Source organism: Muscardinus avellanarius, assembly GCF_963383645.1.
Source record: "Muscardinus avellanarius genome assembly, chromosome: 13".
In the NCBI taxonomy this organism is placed as follows: Eukaryota; Metazoa; Chordata; class Mammalia; order Rodentia; family Gliridae; genus Muscardinus; species Muscardinus avellanarius.
The window spans coordinates 96,481,267-96,500,210 of NC_137799.1; the positions used below are offsets into that span (position 1 = coordinate 96,481,267).

General features: G+C 47.0%; 1 protein-coding gene across 1 annotated transcript in view; it reads left to right on the forward strand.

Moving 5' to 3' along the window:
* Nucleotides 1–18,944, forward strand: part of FANCC (FA complementation group C) — a gene marked incomplete at both ends in the record, with an annotated part of 116,046 nt that overhangs the window by 65,338 nt on the left and 31,764 nt on the right. The window contains one exon of the mRNA XM_080709023.1: nt 12,081–12,245. Within this exon, the coding sequence (XP_080565149.1) occupies nt 12,081–12,245 (165 nt within the window). The remainder of the gene's footprint in view (nt 1–12,080; nt 12,246–18,944) is intronic.

An 18,944-nucleotide genomic window follows, 5' to 3' on the forward strand; every position in this document is an offset into this window, starting at 1 on the left:
TATAGCATCTCAGCCAAGAAAAGATCGGACAGATCTCAATACCTATTCATGTCACATCCATAGAATGATGAACAGACCCTCAGCTCAGAAAAGCATTTGCCAAGTTCCAACACCTATTTATAACAAAACACTCAACAAATTAGGACTAGAAGACAGTTACTTCAATATAATAAAGGCCATATTTGGTGGTCCTGGGGATGGAACCCTTCTACCTCTGGCCTATACTCTCAGACCTATTTTTTTTTTGTATTTTATTTGGAAAAAGGGTCTCTTAAGCCAGTGAGGGTATATACCTTCCTACTTTCTTACTATTTGTATTCGATATAGTACTAGAAGTCTTTGCCAGAGCAATTAGGCAAGAAAAAGAAATTAAAGACATTTAAACTGAAAAGGAAGAAGTTTATATCTGTTCATGGATGATATGGTCTTATCTACAGAAAATATTAAAAGATTACACACATACAGACTATTAGAATTAATAAAATAATTCAATGAAATGTCAAGATACAAAATCAAATACCACTCATATTTCTGTAAACTAACAATGAACAGTCCCACTTGCAATAGTATCAAAAGGGAATAAAGTATTTAGGAGTCAACCAGGAAAGCAGAGATTCCCACACTGAAAACTACCTAAAGCCATCTATAGGTTCAGTGTAATACCACCAAAATGCCCATGACATGTTTTGTAGAAACAGGAAAAACATCATAAAATTCATATAGACACTATAAGTTCCTCAGATAGCCAAAAGTTCAGTCTTTGAGAAAGGAAAACAAAGAGATATTACACTTAAAAAAATTACAGGGAGGCATGGGTGTACACTTGTAATCCCAGTACTTGGAAGGCTAAGATAGGAGTATCACAGGTTCAGAGCCAGTCTCAGGAACTTAGTGAGGCTGTCAGCAACTTAGTGAGACTTTGTTTCAAAAAAAAAATAAAACTAAAACAAAATAGGGCTGGAGTAGAGCTCAGAGATAAAAGCTCCAGGATTCCATCCCAAGTACCACAAAAAACAAAACAAACAAAAATATTACAAAGTTAGAGTAATCAAAACAGTGTAGTTCTGGCATAAAGATAAACATATAGACTAATGTTGACACCAGAGACCCCAGCAACAAATCCTCACATGTATTCCCCAAAGATCTTTGAAGAATCATGGCTACAAGATCAGGAAATAATAGTCTCTTCAATAAATCACCCTCGGAAAATTGAAAACCACATGCAAAAGAATTAAGTTGGGTCCCTAATTATAACATATCCAAAAAAAAAAAAAACCCTCAAAATAGATTAAAGACTCTAAATCCCTAGAAGAAAGCAATGGGGGAAAGTGTCATGACTTTGGGTTTGGCAGTGACTTTTTAGGTACGACACCAAAATCACAGAAAAGAAAAGCAAGAAGAGATAAGCAGGACCACATCCAATTAAAATAATTTGTACAAACATGGAACTCATTATCAAACCGTCTGTCTGGATAACAGGTTAATATTCAGAATGTACAGAGAACTCCAGTAACTCAATATAGCAACAAGAAAAAATGTGATTAAAAAGTAGGCAACGAACTTGAACAGATGCTTCTCCAGAGAATGTGTAAAGATCACTAACAAGCGTATACAAAGGTGGCAGCATCACTGATCATAAGGGAAACCCAGATCAGAACCGCCATAAGGCATCACACACATCGATTTAGGATGGTCCCTAAATGAGGGGGAAGCTTAGAGAGATCTTGTGTCAGAATAAAAAGTGAAAAAGGTTCGGAGATGGAGCTCAAAGGTGGTTCGATCCCATGTACCGCAGACGGCGGGGCGGGGGGTAAGCAAGGAAGGTGAGAGGAGATGTAGAGAACTTGGAACCGTCGTAGGTGGGGATATAAACTAGTACAGCACTACAGAGAGCAGAGTGGAGGTTCTCTAAACAGTTAAAAACAGAATTATCACAGTATCCAGTAACCCTTCTGTGGACATATCTGAATCTCTAAGATACTTGCTCACCTCTGTGTCCTGCAGAGATATTCACACTAGCTGAGAGGTGAAGGCGATCTGTGCGCTCATTAGTGGATGAATTCGTAAAGGGAACAAGTGCACAACGTTGAATAGTCCTCGTCCTTTTAATGCTGGAACACGCATGAACCTGAAGGACATCGTGCCAAGGGAAGTACGGCACACAGAAAGACAGATCCTGCACGTGCCCGCTCCTCGCAAGGCTCTGAAGTGCTCAGAAGTGTCTAGAGCGTCGGCCCTAGTACCAGAAGGCAGACCAGTGCTGCGGGGCGGCGGGGAAGCGGGGGGAGTGTGTCAGTGGGCATGGGTTCTGACTTTGTACGACTGAAAGTGGTAGAGATGTACTGCACAGCCAGGGCATACAGCAACAGCGCTTCTATGGTACACCGAAGTGGTTGAGAAGGGAGCCAGGCGTGGTGGGCACGCTTGAGATCCCAGCATTCCGGAGGCTGAGACTGGAGGATCGCGCTTTGTGGACAGCCCCAGCTACTTAGTGAAGGTTGAGATGGTAAATGTGATACAAACCCAGACTATTTCTTCAAGCCTCTTTGTTGATGGGAAACCATAAACATTAGAGAGACATCCTTCATCTACAGAGAACTCCAGGTTGTGACTGGTGGGGACATTAGTCGGTAGACGTCCTGTGGAGAACATCATGGCCTCCCTGGAATTTGGGATTTGCCACTGACTCTCCGAGTGTGTTGTTTGCTGTAGCCCGCCCGTAGCGATTGTGGGCTACAGGCTGTGGTGTTGGTTGGGGTGCTGATCAAGGTGTTTTGGGCAGCAGAAGCATTCCCTAATCCCCTTGGGTGGACACCCATGCGGTGCTTCTTTTCCTCCATCTTTTCGGTTGGAGACAGGACATTTCTGTTGTCCGTTGCTTGGGAGGAGTCGATAGGAAGGAAAGTGTTTGAAAGCTGAGGCTCTGGCTGTCACTGGGAGGAGGTCAACGGATTGCTGGCTGCCAGGTATGCACGTACTCCTTGAATCCACCCCAGAGTAGCTCTTACGCTTTATATCTCTTGTAAGGCTTTTGGGCTGTCGTATTTTCCCTCAGAAGGATACCACCCATTTGCCATTGCAAGCTTTTCACACAGTGTGTGGATCACCAAAAGTATCATATAGGTAGCCACTGCCAGGAGGTAGGTCTTCAGAGAGTGTTAGGACAGCCATGCTTAGCCCATCGCCAGGCTCACTCTCTCAGGTTACATTTTTATCTTGTTTCTTCTTGCCCAGATTGTGAAAGTGGCCTTTGTTATTCCAGGCCTCACAGCCTGTCTAGTCCCTAAATCAGAACTATACAGATTGGTCCTTGGAACCAGCAGCCTCCGAGACGCTGGCGGTGAGTCCAAGGACTGATTTTTAGCATCTTTGTGTGTGATTCTTGCATTTTGAGGAGAGCTGCTCCCCCTTCTTTAGTAGCAGCTCTCAGAACTAGATATCACCCCCTGGGGACAGCCTGAATACTGTCAGGTGACGTGAGAGGATTCTGTTTAAGGTGCTTGTTTTTGTTGAAGATTCCCTATGAAGTATTATTAGTTTCACTCTGTTATTTTCTTGTTGGTAAATAGTAAAACTCGTAGATTTCCTGAACCACAGGCAGTGCTCTGTTCTCACGTATGAACATTTTGCCTTCACTCTTCAGATGTGGAACTTTTGCAATGCTCACTTCTTGTTCTTACCCACTCCCCTGGAGGACAGAGTTCCTTTCGACCACGACGCCTCCCAGGGTCTGCCGTCTCATTTTTAACTCGCCATCGCAGTCTTTAGACTTAGTGTGGTTGTGAGTCCATCTTTCAACCTGTTAACAATAGCCACATTTACCTTGGGTTTTAAATATCTTAAAGCTTTAGAACATAGCAGTTTTCGGGTGGTGTGGGGTGGGGGAAGCGTGCACGTGTGTGGTAGTGGATGGTCTTCATGTGGAAATTTTACACGGAACTAGCAGAATGTTTTGCATAGAGCCGGGACCTCATGGGTAGTTGTGAAATTGAATGGTGCGCTCATTTGTTACCCAGAGTCAGAAATGAGAACGCAGACAGGTAGCGATCTCGCCCTCCAGCCTTGACTCATCTGTCTCCCCCACAGACCTATCAGTGTTTCTCTCGTGATCTGAGCTGAGGATGGGGAGAGGTGGAGGCTGTCACCAGCCACAGTGTGGGCAGGGATGGTGACCGAGTAGGATGTTGACCCGGCACCAGAGCTCATAGGCTGCAGACTGTCTCTCAGCTAGGACTGAAAGGGGCTGAGTTAGTTTCCCTGAGAAGTGGCAAAGCTCCTGTGGACCTAGGGCTGTGGATCCCGGCATGCAGCAGGCCCGCTGACAGCCCTGAAAGGCTCCAGGCGCTCGCGGCCTTCGTGCTCCCGTGGTGGGCCATGAGCGCTTTCAGACTGAATTACACTGAGTCTCGACTTAGGGCCAGAGCGCTCCAAAGGATTTGAGCACAAGAGCTTGGCGGCAGACGGCTGGGTGGTGGCCGTGGACCACGGGCACCGGCCCTCTGTGGGCGCTGCCCTGCCCAGCCTGCGGCACACGATGGCCACATGCCCTCCAGAGTGGCCTTCCTCCTCGACGGCCTGGAGTGAAGAACTACACAGCACTTAACGTTCGCTTGTTGAATTGTCGATTTTACTTGATGGCAAGTGAAACCATTTAGAACTGTATGACAAGATCGTTTATCAGCCTCGGGAAAAATAATGCCAAAGGAAGCCAATTTATTCCCGGGTGTTTTGTTTCTTTGACAGTCGATGTGTCTGAAGATATGAGGCCAGTCTGTCTACTTTCTGTAGAATACAGTGTATACTAGGGTTTGAACCAAGGGACATGCCACCTCTGAGCTTCTCAGCCTTTTCCTTCTTTGTTTTGAAACAGGGTCTTGCTAAGCTGTTGAGGGTCTCACTAAGTTGCTGAGGCTGGCCTTGAACCTGTCATTCTCCTGTCTCAGCCTCCCAAGTACTGGGATTACAGATATGCACCACACCGTGCCCAACTCTTTGAAGCTTTTTGAATCTTTTGAAACAAACCTTATAAATATTCAATTAGCAAAAAGTTAAATAAATAAACACCTCATACAGAAAAACAGCATGTCTCTGTTAATATAGTGTTGAAATTTAGGGGACTTTTGGATTCTTGAGCTTTTGAAATCATACTCATGAAAGGAAAGGAAAAAAATCTCAGCTTCATAAAAGGATAGGAATTTCCTACTCATAAGACCAAAAAGTAGTTTGCCCATTCTGTTGGGTTCCGACTCAAGTTTTTGATTTGTAAATCTTAAAAAGCATGCAGATGACTTCAGATGTGTGCGAGAACAAAGTCCCCAAGTTTATTTGACTCAAGTTTATTTTCAGAAAAATGATCAGCGCCCTCCTCCAAGTCTACCTTTTGGAAGCTAATGAATAGAAAGTTTCAGTGAAGATTTTACATTCTTTTATGTGTCTATATTTTATTCCAGGATGATGGTGCCCACTCTGGAAACCTTTGTGAATATTCTAATACTTATTTTATTTTTATTTATTTAGTTATTTATTTTGGTGGTACTGGGGTTCCTGGAAACCCTTGTACCTATGGGCTACACTCCCAGACCAATCTTTATGCTTTTTTATTTGGAAACAGGGTCTCTTAAGCCAGCACAGCTGGCTTCGAACCTGCGCGATCCTCCTGTCTCCGCCTCCCAAGCTCGGGGATTACAAGTGTGCGCCACCACGCCCGGCTTACATATTTTAATTACCACTAAGAACAGCAACAACTAGAATGTCCTCAGCATGTTTAGCAGCTGTCTTTCAGATGTTATCACAGAGCTATGCCCTTACCTGGTTTCACAAAATCAGTTTCTCCTCGAGGCAGAAGAACACGCCTGGTTGACTTTAAAATTCACTAGAGAACTGTAGACGTAAAGAGTCAGAGCACAAGCTTTCAGGGCTCCAAGTCCTTTTATGGTGAACAGAACTTCCTCGTCTCAGCTCTTAAATATAAGATTTTAAAAGCTCATAAAAAGAGTCACCAAGCATGTTGGGCATCAAGTTGCTTGTGGGGGGGCTGCAGGAGATTGAACCCAGGGACATTCTGTCCCTGAGCTGCACCACCAACCCTATTTTATTTTTTATTTGGAGAAGGGTCTCAGCTAGGTTACTGAGTTGCTGAGGGTGACTTTGAACCTGTGATCCTTGTCTCAGCCTGTCAAGTACTAGGATTACAAATGTGCGCCACTACACCTGCTCTCAAGTCGCTTCTTCAATTCACCCTTCTGTTAAGTGTAAATCATAGATTCCCAAGCTTATTTGGCTTCCTACCCCTCTCTAGGAAGAAAAACACACACTCAGTGCACTCCCAGGAATCTGCCTTCATTTGCTTGTTTGTTTGCTGTTTGGTGGTCGGTGGTCCTGGGGGTGGAACCCAGAGGCTTTCTACCTCCAGGCTATACTCCCAGACCTTTTTTATATTTTGTTTGGAAACAGGGTCTCACTAAGTTGCTGAGAGCCTCACTAAGTAGCTGAGGCTGGCTTCGAACCCGTGCGATCCTCCTGTCTCAGCCTCCCAAGCACGGGGATTACAAGCGTGCGCCACCACGCCCGGCTGAAATCAACCTTCTTTAAGTGAATAAACAGAGAGATTCGATGACAAATTTGCCATTTTTCATATATCTGTTGTTTTGTTCCCATCCCCCCCCGGGGGGGGGTCATCCACTTTGGGAACCTATGGTGTAAATGAACTTAGTAGAAGAAAATGAATTTCCTAGAAAACACATTTGGAAAAGTACCTGGAAAAAAAACGTGTCACGTTGAATTCTAAGGTTCTTTGGAAAAGAAAAGACTGTGCTCACCGTGGTAGCAAGGAGCAGGGTATTATATGTATCCAGAGGTTTGCGAGCAGGGTGTGCCGGACCGTCTTAGTAAATCCAGTTGGGAGTTTCACTAATGACCCATAGATTTGCTTTCACTGGGAATAGCCTACGCTGCTAACAGGATTAGTTACCGTTTTGCCCTTGCTGCTGCTGTAGCTGATGTACCAGCGTGGACTTCCCTCTGTGCCAAGGAGTTTGTCCATATTGTTTATGAAAACAAGCACCCTTAACAAAGAAACAGTTACGAGGCAGTCTGTCACAAATGGGAGGTTTTTCAGCTATATAAAGAACACGTGAGCTGGATGTGGTGGCACGCACCTGTAATTCCATAATCCCAGTACTTGGGAAGCGGAGACAGGAGGATTGCAGGTTCCAGGCCAGTCTCAACAATTTAGCAAGAGTCTCGGCAACTTAGACCCTGTTGAAGAATTTAAAAGTAAAATAGGGCTGGGGGTGTAGCGCAGAGGTAAGATTCTGCTTGGAAGCCGGGCGTGGTGGTGCACACTTGTCATCCCAGCTTTCAGGAGGCTGAGACTGGAGCATCGCAGTTTGAGGCCAGCCTCAGCTACTTAGTGCGGCCTTTTGAAACTCAGTGAGACCCTGTTTCAAAATAAAGAATAAAAATAGGGCTGGAGGTGTAGCTTGGAGGTAGAATGCCCCTGGGTCCCATCCCCACTACTGCAAAAAAAAAAAAAAAGAAAGAAAGAAAAAGAGTACCTCAGTGCCTATGAGGCCGCATCCTCTCCTAAATAGTAGCCAGGAGTTTGGACTTGGAATGGTTGCCAACAGTTCCCAAACAAGCCAAGAACAAATTGTTCAGTTGAAGACTCCATTGAAGAATTTGGCCCCCAGAGACAAATTATTCAATTGATCGATCACCCTTGGACAGACAGCAGATCAGAAACACGTTTGAGCCCAGAGTTCGGCCTGGCTCCCCCATTCACAGTGGTCCAGGGGCTGCATGGGACACTCAACACCTTGGTTCCTGGAGTGCTCTGATGAGCCTGTGTTGGCCGTGCATGCCTGGAACATCCGGGTCTGCGGCAACGTAAAGCAAGGGGCGAGACCACGAGGGCTCCTTGCGGTCTCCTGGGCTCGTGTTTGGCTGAGCTGATGTGCTGCGTTCGGTTTGGAGGTAATGCTTTCAGTTTCCTTTTACTGAGCACATCACAACAGTCCCTGCTCACTGATAAAATGATTTAGCTTTTGGGTTTCGTATGTTTAAGTACAAATATCCAACAAATTGCTCATTCAAATACATCTGAGAGAGAGCCGGGCGTGGTGGCGCAGCTTGTAACCTCCGCGCTTGGGAGGCGGAGACAGGAGGATGGTGCAGGTTCAAAGCCAGCCGCTGGCTTAAGGGACCCTGTTTCCAAATAAAAATGTAAAAAATAGGTGTCTGGGAGTGTAGCCCAGAGGTAAAAGGGTTTCCAGGAACCCCAGTACCACAAACAAACAAAAAACAAAACAAAACAAAAAACATCTGAGGGAAATTGTTTCAGTTGACTTGCATGATAAAATGCGAAGCTGGTTGTGGTGGCGAGCACCTGTCATCCCAGTACTTGGGAGAGTGAAGCAGGAGGGTTACAGGTTCGAAGCCAGCCTCAGCAACTTCTTGAGGCGGTTTACAAATAAAAAATTAACTGGGGGTGAGCTTAAAGGCAGAATGCCCCTGGGCTCAATCCCTAACGCCACAAACTAAAAAAAAAAAAAAAAAAAAGCACAAATAATTCTAAAGAGACCAATATAATCAAATAATTAAAAGAATACCAAAATATGTGAATAAAGGGGAAAAGTACTCTGTAGGGTTATGAATAAATTAAATAACCTGAGCTGATTAAAGTTGGTTGCTGTTTCAGGAACAACTTTGACTGTTTTAGAAACAAGCGCCTAAGGCAGGAAATAACTTCCTTATTATGAATGTCCTTTCACGTTTAGCATGTTATTAGTAAGCTGCATTTTAGTTTAGAGGTTTAGTTATAAAATAGTTATGACATGGAAAAAACTGTGTACCAATTGCCCAAATGTTGCAATGCTAACCTTTTATTACTATTTATAGTTGCTGTTTTTAGGAAAATAAAAGGTGTCAGTTACAGTTTTGCAAGCATCTTTCTGCCTTCCCGTTTTTCTTCCCCTCGCTAGGAGTAACACGCCAGGAAGCTGGCGTAGACGCTTCTGGTCATGTTTTGACGTACAATAGGTGTCCTCTGGCTGGTCGCTTTCTCAGTTGATTAGTGTGCCTGGAGATTCAGTTACGTGGTTAGGGCAAGCTACTTTATCGTCGTCACTGCTATCTAGCGTTCCCTTCTAGAAGTAAGCCATCGCGTGTTCATTTCTGTGCAAGTGGGCAGCGAGACTGGGTCTCCTCCGCACACACGGCTCTCTTGGTCTCCTTAGTACATGAGAAGAAGCGGCATCCACTGATTATGCTCCAGGTTGGTTGTGCCTCTCTACGTAATCCCCATCAGCAGCACCCTGAGTTCTTTCTGTGTGATCCCAGGGCCGACCCACTGCTGATGTCCCACGCGCGGTGAGGAGTTTGCGTTGAACATCCAGAGTCGGTCAAAAGCAGTCACACCTCTGGGGTCAGAAAATGAGCGAGAATGCCTTCCATTTTTCATACACTTGGAAGAACTGGCTAACGACTGACGTAGATACATCAGAAATAGGAAAAAAGTAAAAACTAAGTTTAAGAAGAGTACACAAGCCGGGCGTGATGGCGCAGACTTGGAATCCCAGCATTCGGGAAGCGGAGACCAGAGGATCACGGTTCGTGGACGGTCTCAGCTACTTAGTGAGGCCCTTCGCAACTCAGCAAGACCCTGTTTCAAAAAATATAAAGGCTAAAGAATAAGACCAGGGTTGTAGTTCAGAGGTAGAATGCCTCTGGGTTCCACCCCCAGTACTGGAGGGAAAAAAAAAGAAAAAGAAGGTTACACAGGGCTTTTGTGATGGCCCTTGCGGCCTGACCCCTCCCTGTGCTCACCGAGCCCCACAGTGGGCTTCTTGTCTCTTCACCAGCTGCCTTGCTTCTCTGAGGCGCGTGCCCATGCGCGCCCATGCTCGCTCCGCCCCGCGGGCCGGGCTCAGAAGCATCCCACCCTGTCCTGCGTGGGCCCTAACCCGCTGCCCTTGCTTCTGAGCAGGACACCGTGGCCTGGCATCGGGTCTCTCTCCCTCACTAGGCTTGGCTTCACCAAATGCCTCAAACAGAGCCTTGAATATAGTGAGCGATTGATATATCGGCATTACACGAACAGATAGAGGCGGACTCTGGCACTCGCCTGTAATCCCAGTCCTCAGGAGGCCAAGACAAGAGGAGTGCAGGTTCGAGGCCAGTGCATGGTAACTTAGTGAGACCCTGTTTCAAAATAAAATATAAAATAGGGCTGGGGGTGAAGCACAGCGGTGAGAGTACTCCTGGGTTCGTTCCCTGAAGCACACGCTCAAAATGAAAGGATATGAAAATACACGGATATGAAAACAGGCTCACCGAGGTGGAAATCCCAGTGGGCAGCACTGCCTCAGCCTCGTGGCTCATCTGCAAAATGCAAATGCAAACAGTGAAAGAGTATTATCAGCAAGGAGTGAAAACAGAGCGTCGTATCGTTAGAAGGCTGGACAAGTCAGTTGGCACCGTCAGAGGCACTTTTACATAAAAGTACTGGACAGAGCGGCCGAGCGGAGGCCCCGTCGGAGGCCACCTCGTTGCCTCGATGGGAGCGCTGTTGACGGGGAGCACACTACTTTATAATGTAGGTGGCGAGTCTGAGCTGGGGACAGATCCGTGTTGGGGATGGCGGTGCTGTTTGAGGACAGTATGTGGGAGAGCCGTTGCTGGTGTCGGGGAGAGAGCGAGCCGTGCAGGGCGGGGCCGGCCCTCAGCTAGCTCCTGGCTGGCAGGAGGCGCAGCCCCGGCTCGGCACCCAGCGCCCGCGGCTCATCACAGCTCGGGTGCGGAGGGCAGTGAGAGGAAGGGTCAGCGCAGGGCGGGAGGGCGCTGGCAGCCAGTCGACCGGCACTGCCTCTGCACCAAAGCACATGCGCTGTGAGATTGTGCGGTGCCTTCCCGGAGCCAGCGGGCATTTGACACGCGGCAGTGCAGCCACAGCAATGCTTTGCAGATTTGATTTCAAGTTGCCGCGAGTGATGGGCAGTGTGTTCGTTGATGCAGATGATCAGGGAAACCTCACAAAACAACATTTGAGGCAGGCCCACTGCAAAGCGAGGGCCCTGGCCAGATGTCACGGAGGGAGGAGAAGGGACGAAGGAAGAGCAGAAAGGCATAGAGCTGGTGAAGCCGAGGCCCCGTCACAGACAGCTGGTGGCCCTATCGCCTCACCTGAAGCTGGGCAGGCAGCGGCTGTCCTGCCCAGGCAGCGGCGTGATGGGGGAGTGGGAGTTAGCCAGGGACCCTGCCACGTCCAGGCGGAGGTTAGCAGAGTCGACGGTGCTGAGAGCGGTCAGAGGAGAGGCCTGAGAGGGAGGGAGGACCAGGGCCAGGTCCCGCAGAGGCAGCACTGGGAGAAGACGCTTGGGACAGGAATCCAGGAGTTCCATCGGGGGTGAGCTGGAGTTCTGTGATGTTACACCAAATGGAGTCCGGGCACTCTGATACTGAAATGAGAGTGGCCACTGGAGGGTTTCTTTGTCGGTTTTCTACTGGATACTGGGGGTTGAACCCAGGGACATTCTACTCCACCTCTATTTTTATGTTTTTATTTTGAAACAAGGTCATGCTAGGTCACTATATTGCTGAGACGGTCCTCGAACCTGTGATCCTCCTGTCTTTACGCTCCCAGGACTGGGTTTACAGGTGTGTGCCACCATGCCCTGCTGCTGGACGGTTTCTTTTTAGAGAATTGGTTAAAGAGAAGAGTTCATGTCCAGGTGTGGTGTTGCACACCTGTAGTCCCAGTACTTGGGAGGCTGAGACAGGAAGATCACAGGTTCCTAGCCAGCCTCAGCTGCTTTGTGAGGCTCTCTGCAACCTAGTGAGACCCTGTTTCAAAGTAAAGAATAAGAACTAGGACTGGGGATATAGCTTGGAGAAAGAATGCCTCTGGGTTCAATCTCTAGCAAAGAAAGAGAGAAGAGTTCATGGGTGGCGCTATGTAGCTCTGTGTTGGGTCTAAAGCGGGTGGCCTGTCGTCAGTCATTGCGCATTAAGACGTCACATGTCTCTGATTACACGTGGCTCTCGGATTTGGGCAGCTGTGTATCATTGTATTTCTTCCATAGGATGGCTCCTGAACAAATGGCGTCCCTGTCCCGAGCTTGCATCCCCTTGGTTACCCTGCCTGACTTTGAGCCACTGGTCGAGGCTCTGCTCACCTACCATGGACACGAGCCTCAGGAAGTGCTCTGTCCCGAGTTCTTTGAGGCTGTCAACGAGGCCTTTCTGCTGTAAGTGATATCCCTATTTCATTTCTCCTTTCCCATGTGCTGTGTGTTAGCATTTTTTCAAATGTTTTGCTCTCAGACCCTTTATTCTCTTAAAACTATTGCTGGGCATGATGGTAATTTCAGTACTTGTGAGGCTGAGACAGGAAGATCACAGATTTGAGGTCAGTGAGTGATAAATTTCAAATAAAAAATAAAAAGGGCTGGCCTGTAGTTCCGTGGTAGAACACCCTTGAGTTCAGTGCCCAGTACTGAGACAAAAAAGAAAGAAACTTGTAGAATTTAAACAACTTTTAGAATATGGCTTTTACCCACCAATATTTGCCATACTCAAAACGAAAACAAATGTTAAAAGTATTTATTAAGTATTTATCGGTAGAGTGATTGCTGGCAGGGATCCCTGTGTTTGATCCCCAGCACTGCAAAGAAAAAAAGAATATTTAAGAATACTAATGCATTGATTTGTGTTAATAAGCTATCATATTTACATGAAAAAATTATGATCTTTTCCAAGACAAAAAAAAGTTGTTTGGTAAAAGTGGCATTGTCTTTACATTTTTTACAAGTCTCATTGTCCAGCTTAAGACAGCTAGAGTCTCATGTCTTATATATTTTAGTCTGGTGGGGTATGTTGGTTTTGTTGAAGTATGTAAGGAAATCCACCCTCACACAGATACGTAGTTGGGAAAGGCAGGAATATTGAAATAGTGATCTCTGATGGTTTTGTGAATGTTGTTTTGATATTTCACCAAAATTTGAAAATGGTCATTTGAAAAGATCATTTGAAAAAGTTAGTTGCAGGGTGGAGTCTAAAATTGTATCAGTGAGCTTAACGTAACTTCCTGTTATACTAGGATCCACTGGTCTGTCCTACACTGCTTTGTATCTTCTGCCTGTGCATGGATCTGTAGCAGCATTTGTGGTTCATTCGGAAAATCTTGGTTTATTCACTTATACAGGTCTTCCAAGCATGGGCATATTTTATTATACTGTGTGAAAACTTAGAGTCATTACTATCACCACGGATGTCATGAGAAATGTCTTCAAGCGTTGGGAAGTCACCAGGCTCATGTCAGCAGTCACAGCTTCTCCAAAACTCTAACTTCTGCTTAAAAGCTCAAGTTTTCATGGGCCACAAATTCTGTTTGTCTTAAGATGTCCTCTAGTTGTTTTTTCTGGATTTTGAGAAAATATGTGCCAAATACCCAAGCATGAATAACTATTATTTGTCTGCTTGCCATTCTTTCAAGTAAACTTCCATGGGGGAGGGAGCTAGTTAAGACCAGGGCTCACGCTGGTGCAGGAGAGCTATCCACAGCCGCGCCTGGGGTCATAAAGAAGTGCCTTGTGCCTACTTCTCTTTTTACCATTCAAAATGTTTCAGTGTTCTCGAGGGTAACACTTTAGGATGCAGTATTTTACTCGGCCTCCTCATACGTTCCTAGTGACTGTGTCACCTTTCTGTGAGGGCATGGCGGGGAGCTCAGGCGTGGCCCTGAGCCTCCGGACACAAGTTTTACCCACTATTGGGTCTGTGCTGTTAGCACAAATGTCCCCAACAGTCCTTTTTTTCTTCATGGTAATTCCAGTCAGAAAATGGAATTCAAAGCATTTATATTTTAATTCAAAGTACAGAGTTGATGTGATTTTTTAAATATTCAAAACATTTGCTTTCACTATACATATATATAGTTCACACCTCTACCAGGGGTTCACACATGAGATTCTAAATGGAGTTGGACACTTTACATTTCTCTTCCACCTGCAGGTGTGGCCAAGTTCTCAACAAAAATCTCCTGTTCTGGGCTGATGCTGACACCATATGAATACAAGTGATAGCGAATCCCGCTAGGTCTAGTGGTTTCTGTTGTAAGGCAGGCGTATATTTCTTTTGGTGAGATACTAATGGGTCACATCTACTTGAACTGAAAGGCATTCTACCTCTGAGCTATACCCCACGCCTTATTTTATTTTATTTTTTATTTTGAAACAGGGTCTCGCTAAGTTGATGAGGACCTCACGAAGTTAATGAGGCTGGCTTTGAACCTGCGATCCTCTTGTCTCAGCCTCCCAAGTGCTGGGATTACAAGCATGTGCCACCACACCTGGCTAAATTTTAGTATTTGAAGAAATACTGGTAGATTATAATCTAATTGGTAGATTGTAATCTAATATACTTTTATAATCTAAATTATATATGAAAGTATATAAAATAAACATTGTTCATGTAAAGTAGAATATGTCATGTGAATGTGTTTTTATATAATTGGATTAAAATAATTCAGATAAAAATTTAAAGTTTTTTGAAAAATGTTATACTTATTTCTTGTTCTGTTTACATCTAGGCAAAAGCACAGCTACAACAAAAGTTATTACATCTAAGAATTGACATCAGTTTCGTACCATCATCTCACCTAATCAGAAATTAAGCTCTCCTGATCATAGTTTTCTTTCCTAGAATCAGAACTCAAAGCCCACGTTATACTTGGGTGATGGGCCCTCTCACATCCCTTCCCATCGACAGGCTGGTTTTGCAGATTATTTGTTGTAACCTGGGGTGTCCCCGCATTGGCAGGTGAGAAGACATTCCAGCCATTGCACGGTGAGAGGGTGAGGGCACCCACACCCTGCAAGAGAAGGCCTCCCTGATCATCACTTGAATTTCTATAAGCCGCTGGCTTATTTTGCTGTTTTCCGTTCTAATTCTTTGACCTATTATATATTGATTTCCCAAGCGCCATTTTGTTGAAGCTGTAGAATAGAATGTGTTCACTGTAAAATAGGACTAGCTCCTGTCTTTCCTTTCCACTTCTTGTTGAGCGGTTCGGGGCCTGGTGTCTGTATATGTGTATTATTGCTTGGTTTGGGACTCGTTTGTGGCCCAGGAAAGGCATCCTCTGTTCTTTAGGGAGACTCCTGTAAAGACAGAGGTCGGCCTGGGGAGGCCTGGCGCCTTGTGCTGTGAAGGCTTTCCATCCTCCTGTCCAAGAGCACATCTGTCTTTCTGTTTGTTCAGCTTGACTTTTGTGGTTTTAAAGAAGTGTTTGATATTATTTCCTATATATGGTTTAGGCATTTCTTATTCTCTTGATTTTGTTGTATTTTTATTTTGAAGGGTTTAGATGTTTATAAGCTGGTCTCTTCTATCTTCAGGTGAATTTTTATTTTATTGTTGCATTTGGAAAATGAACAGATTCAGAACCATACTGCTCTTACAGTTAGTCCCGAGGAAGTAGTTACTAGAAGGGTGTTCTCATTTTTCATACATAACCCTTAAAAATTAGAATGCATATTTAAATTTCATTTTATGCCAGGCATGGTGGCAACACACTTGTAATCCCAGATGGGAGGATCACAGTTTGCTGACAGCCTCAGCTACTTTGCAAGGCCCTTTGCAACTCAGTGGGACCCTCTTTCAAAACTAAAAAAGACTAAAAACTAGAGCTGGGAGTGTAGCTCAGAGGTAGCATGCCCCTGGGTTCCGTCCCCAGTACCGCAATCAATCAATCAATCAATCAGTCAATCAGTCAATAAGACCAAGGGTGTAGCTTGGAGGTAGAATACCCTGGGTTCAGTTCCTAGTACCTAAAGGAATTAGCACCTCTGATCTCTCTGTCAGAATGTACCCGATACATGTGAATTTTCCTCAGGAATCTGACCAGTTATCTCTGCTCCTTACGTGAGACGCTGAGGAAGAGCCAGCTTACAGGCTTTATACAGCGCGCCGTGACCCCGCTGACTGAGTCCAGGCTCGGGCCTGATGTCCTCCCTGCCAGCGTTCGCTTTTTGCACCACCGCAGTTTTGCAGACTGTGTACGTGGAAGTGAAATGCTCTTTGCCTTTTGCAACCGCGGCTCTGTTTTTTACTTATAGGACTAGACGTCAGCAGAATATGGTCTTAACGACCTGTGTCCAGTCTCCCTTTTCAGTGAGGGGGATTAGAGGGGAGCCAGAGTGGAACCCTTCTCGGCATTCTCTGTGAAGCCCCGAAGAGCTGTTTCAGAGTGAGTGGCGAGGGGGCGTGGGCTCCAGGCACGGCGGGGCCCAGACCCCCAAGATGCCCGCAGGGTGGTCTGCACCATGCCCGGTGCCCACAGCTTCAGCGTGCTTGGTGCACACGCGGAGCCTCGCCCTGGGCGCTTCCCCGTGGGTGGCGCGCCCGCCTCGTGCTGCCCGGGGAGGCTGAGTCGGGGCTGATGTGTATCGCCACCCCGCGCCCGGCCCTTGGACGGTCCCCGCGTGGGCTGCGTGGTCGCTTAGAAGCTACACGCCTTCTCTGGCTGCTTAGCCTCCAGCGACTTGCTTACCCGGTGTGCCAGTGGGATTTCCTGTTTCGTGGTTGGCTGTGTGTCTTCAGCCTTGGCTTCCAAATCCAGCCATGTGTTTCCAGATGGGCTGCTTGTCCTCCTGGAGCAGCACGTGCTTAGCCCTTTGCAGGTAGTCGACCCAGAGGAGCGCCTTCATTTCTTGGTCTAAGTGTCACAAGTCCGCCAGCTGTCACTCGGTTGCCGGCCCAGCACCTGCCAGCTGCAGGCTGCGTAACAGCTTTCTGGGGGCCGCCGAGGTTCTCAGAAGGGGTGTGCGCCATTTGTGGTGTAAGTAATTGAGTGTGGCGGGTCCTGAGGTAAGTCCAAGTCCATTGGTTCAAGTCCATTGGTTCAGAAACGCTGAGCGCTGTGACGCTGCCTGGGTAGGCACAGCGAAAGCGCGAGGAGGGGCAGGCTTTGAGACGGCCCTGCGTTGAGACCTTGGCGCTCCTCCGTGGTCAGGGAGAGGCGTGCCTCTGCTTGCGATGAGCGCCCTTCAGCCACACTTGCATTGAGGATGGGCGTGGCTCTCGGGGGACCCTGCAAAGCTTCTGGATGGGCTGGTCAGCACGGGAGCCAGCCACATGACTGAAGTTGGCTGTCCAGCCCTCTGGGTTTGGACTGACTCACCAGTGGATCCTGGGGTGCCGTGGTGTCCAGGAAGTCAGGCCGCCATTAAAGCCCCTGAGCCTTGGGTTGGTGACCGTCAGGGCTGGCCGGGAGGGCAGAGAGGGTGCCAAGGCTCCAGGCCTGCCCACACCTCGCCCTGGGAACCCCAGCCAAGTGTCCAGCCTGGAGAGGGCTCCTGGTAACCCTGATTAGAGGACTGGCCGGCCACACTTGTTGATACCTGTCGTGGGGTCATTTGCAGGTTGAGCCTGTAGGCTGTGCACTCACCCCAGGCAGTTGATGTCAGAATCAAATGGAATCACTGGACATGCAGTCGGTGTCCGGAGCGATGGAGAATTGGCTGGTGTGGGGTGGGGGGCCACACAGTGGGTGTGAGAAGTGTTCCGTGAGCACAAGAGCTTATGTGGCAGCAATGTCTGACCCCGCCAGCCTCACGGGTGGCTTCGGGTGATGACTACAGATACGGTGCGGACCACGGCACCTGAGAGTCGGACGGACCCCCGTTATAATTATGAACTTGCCCAGGCTGACAGATGCATGCTCACCCCCAGATGTAAGTCGGTGTGTCGCCTGTAACTCACAGAACACAGGGCCGGGCACCCAGAGGAGACGCCCAGACACTGCCGACTGGGCGCTATTCTTGGTATTTGACTTTATTGACAGTTATATCTTTTGACAGTGCGTATTTTTTCTCAAGCTTATATCTATTCCTCCTAGTGACCAGTAAAGAAAGGCAAAATGTAAGCTGAATTCCCATTGCTGGAAAGAACTAAAAGGGCTTCAAAAGATGCTCAGTAATGAGTTCTCAGAGCTCATTGGTCAGTGAGAAGAACCTAATGTATACCCCTCGAATAATTGGCTGAGGAGTAGCTACCATCTGGTGTGCGCCTACATGTCAGGTTACAGACACATAAATAAGCTAACTGGCATTACTGTGAGGAGCCACAGATCATAGGAAATGCCCTCGGTACGCCAGCGTGGTGCCAAGCAGGGTCGGGCCTGGTTAGTACTTGATGGGGACCACCTGGGAATACTGGGTGCTGCAGGCTTTTTGCCTTTTGCCAGGCGTGGTGGTGCACGCTTCTAATCCCGGCACTTGGAAGGCTGAGACAGGAGGATCACACGGGTTCGAAGCCAGCCTCAGCTACTTAGTGAGGCTCTCAGCAACTTAGTGAGACCCTGTTTCCAAATAAAGTATAAAATAGGTCTGGGAGGTAGAAAAGCTCCTGGGTTCCACCCCCAGAACTACCAAAAAAAAAAAAAAAGGCCAGATATGTAACTCTAAAATAAAATTATTTTTAAAAATGGGACTGAGTATGTAGCTGAGAGTTAAAACACCCCTGGGCTCAATCCCCAGCCAAGGTGGGGAGGAAGGGAGAGAGGGACGCGGGAAGGGAGGATGGGCGTCCTCAGTATTGCAACACCCACGTACAGTCTGGAAAACAAGGCTCTGAGCGAGCAGAGAACCCTTGATCAGAGGGCTTGCAACTAAGCTCCTGGTTTTCGTTTCGTGAACTCAAAGGAAAATCAGTGTTTAAAGGTTGTCCAGTAATACGGGTAAATGAAGAGAGTTATGTGATACCAAGGACAGAAAAGTAGCAAAAAATTAGTAGTAGAGCCAGGCGTGGGGGCACTTGCTAGCATCCAGGAGGCTGAGACAGGAGGATCATCGTTCGTAGCCAGCCTCAGCTACTTAGCAAGGCCCTTCGCAATTCAGACCCTGTTTAAAAAAAAAAAAAAAGACTAATAACTAGGGCTAGGAGTG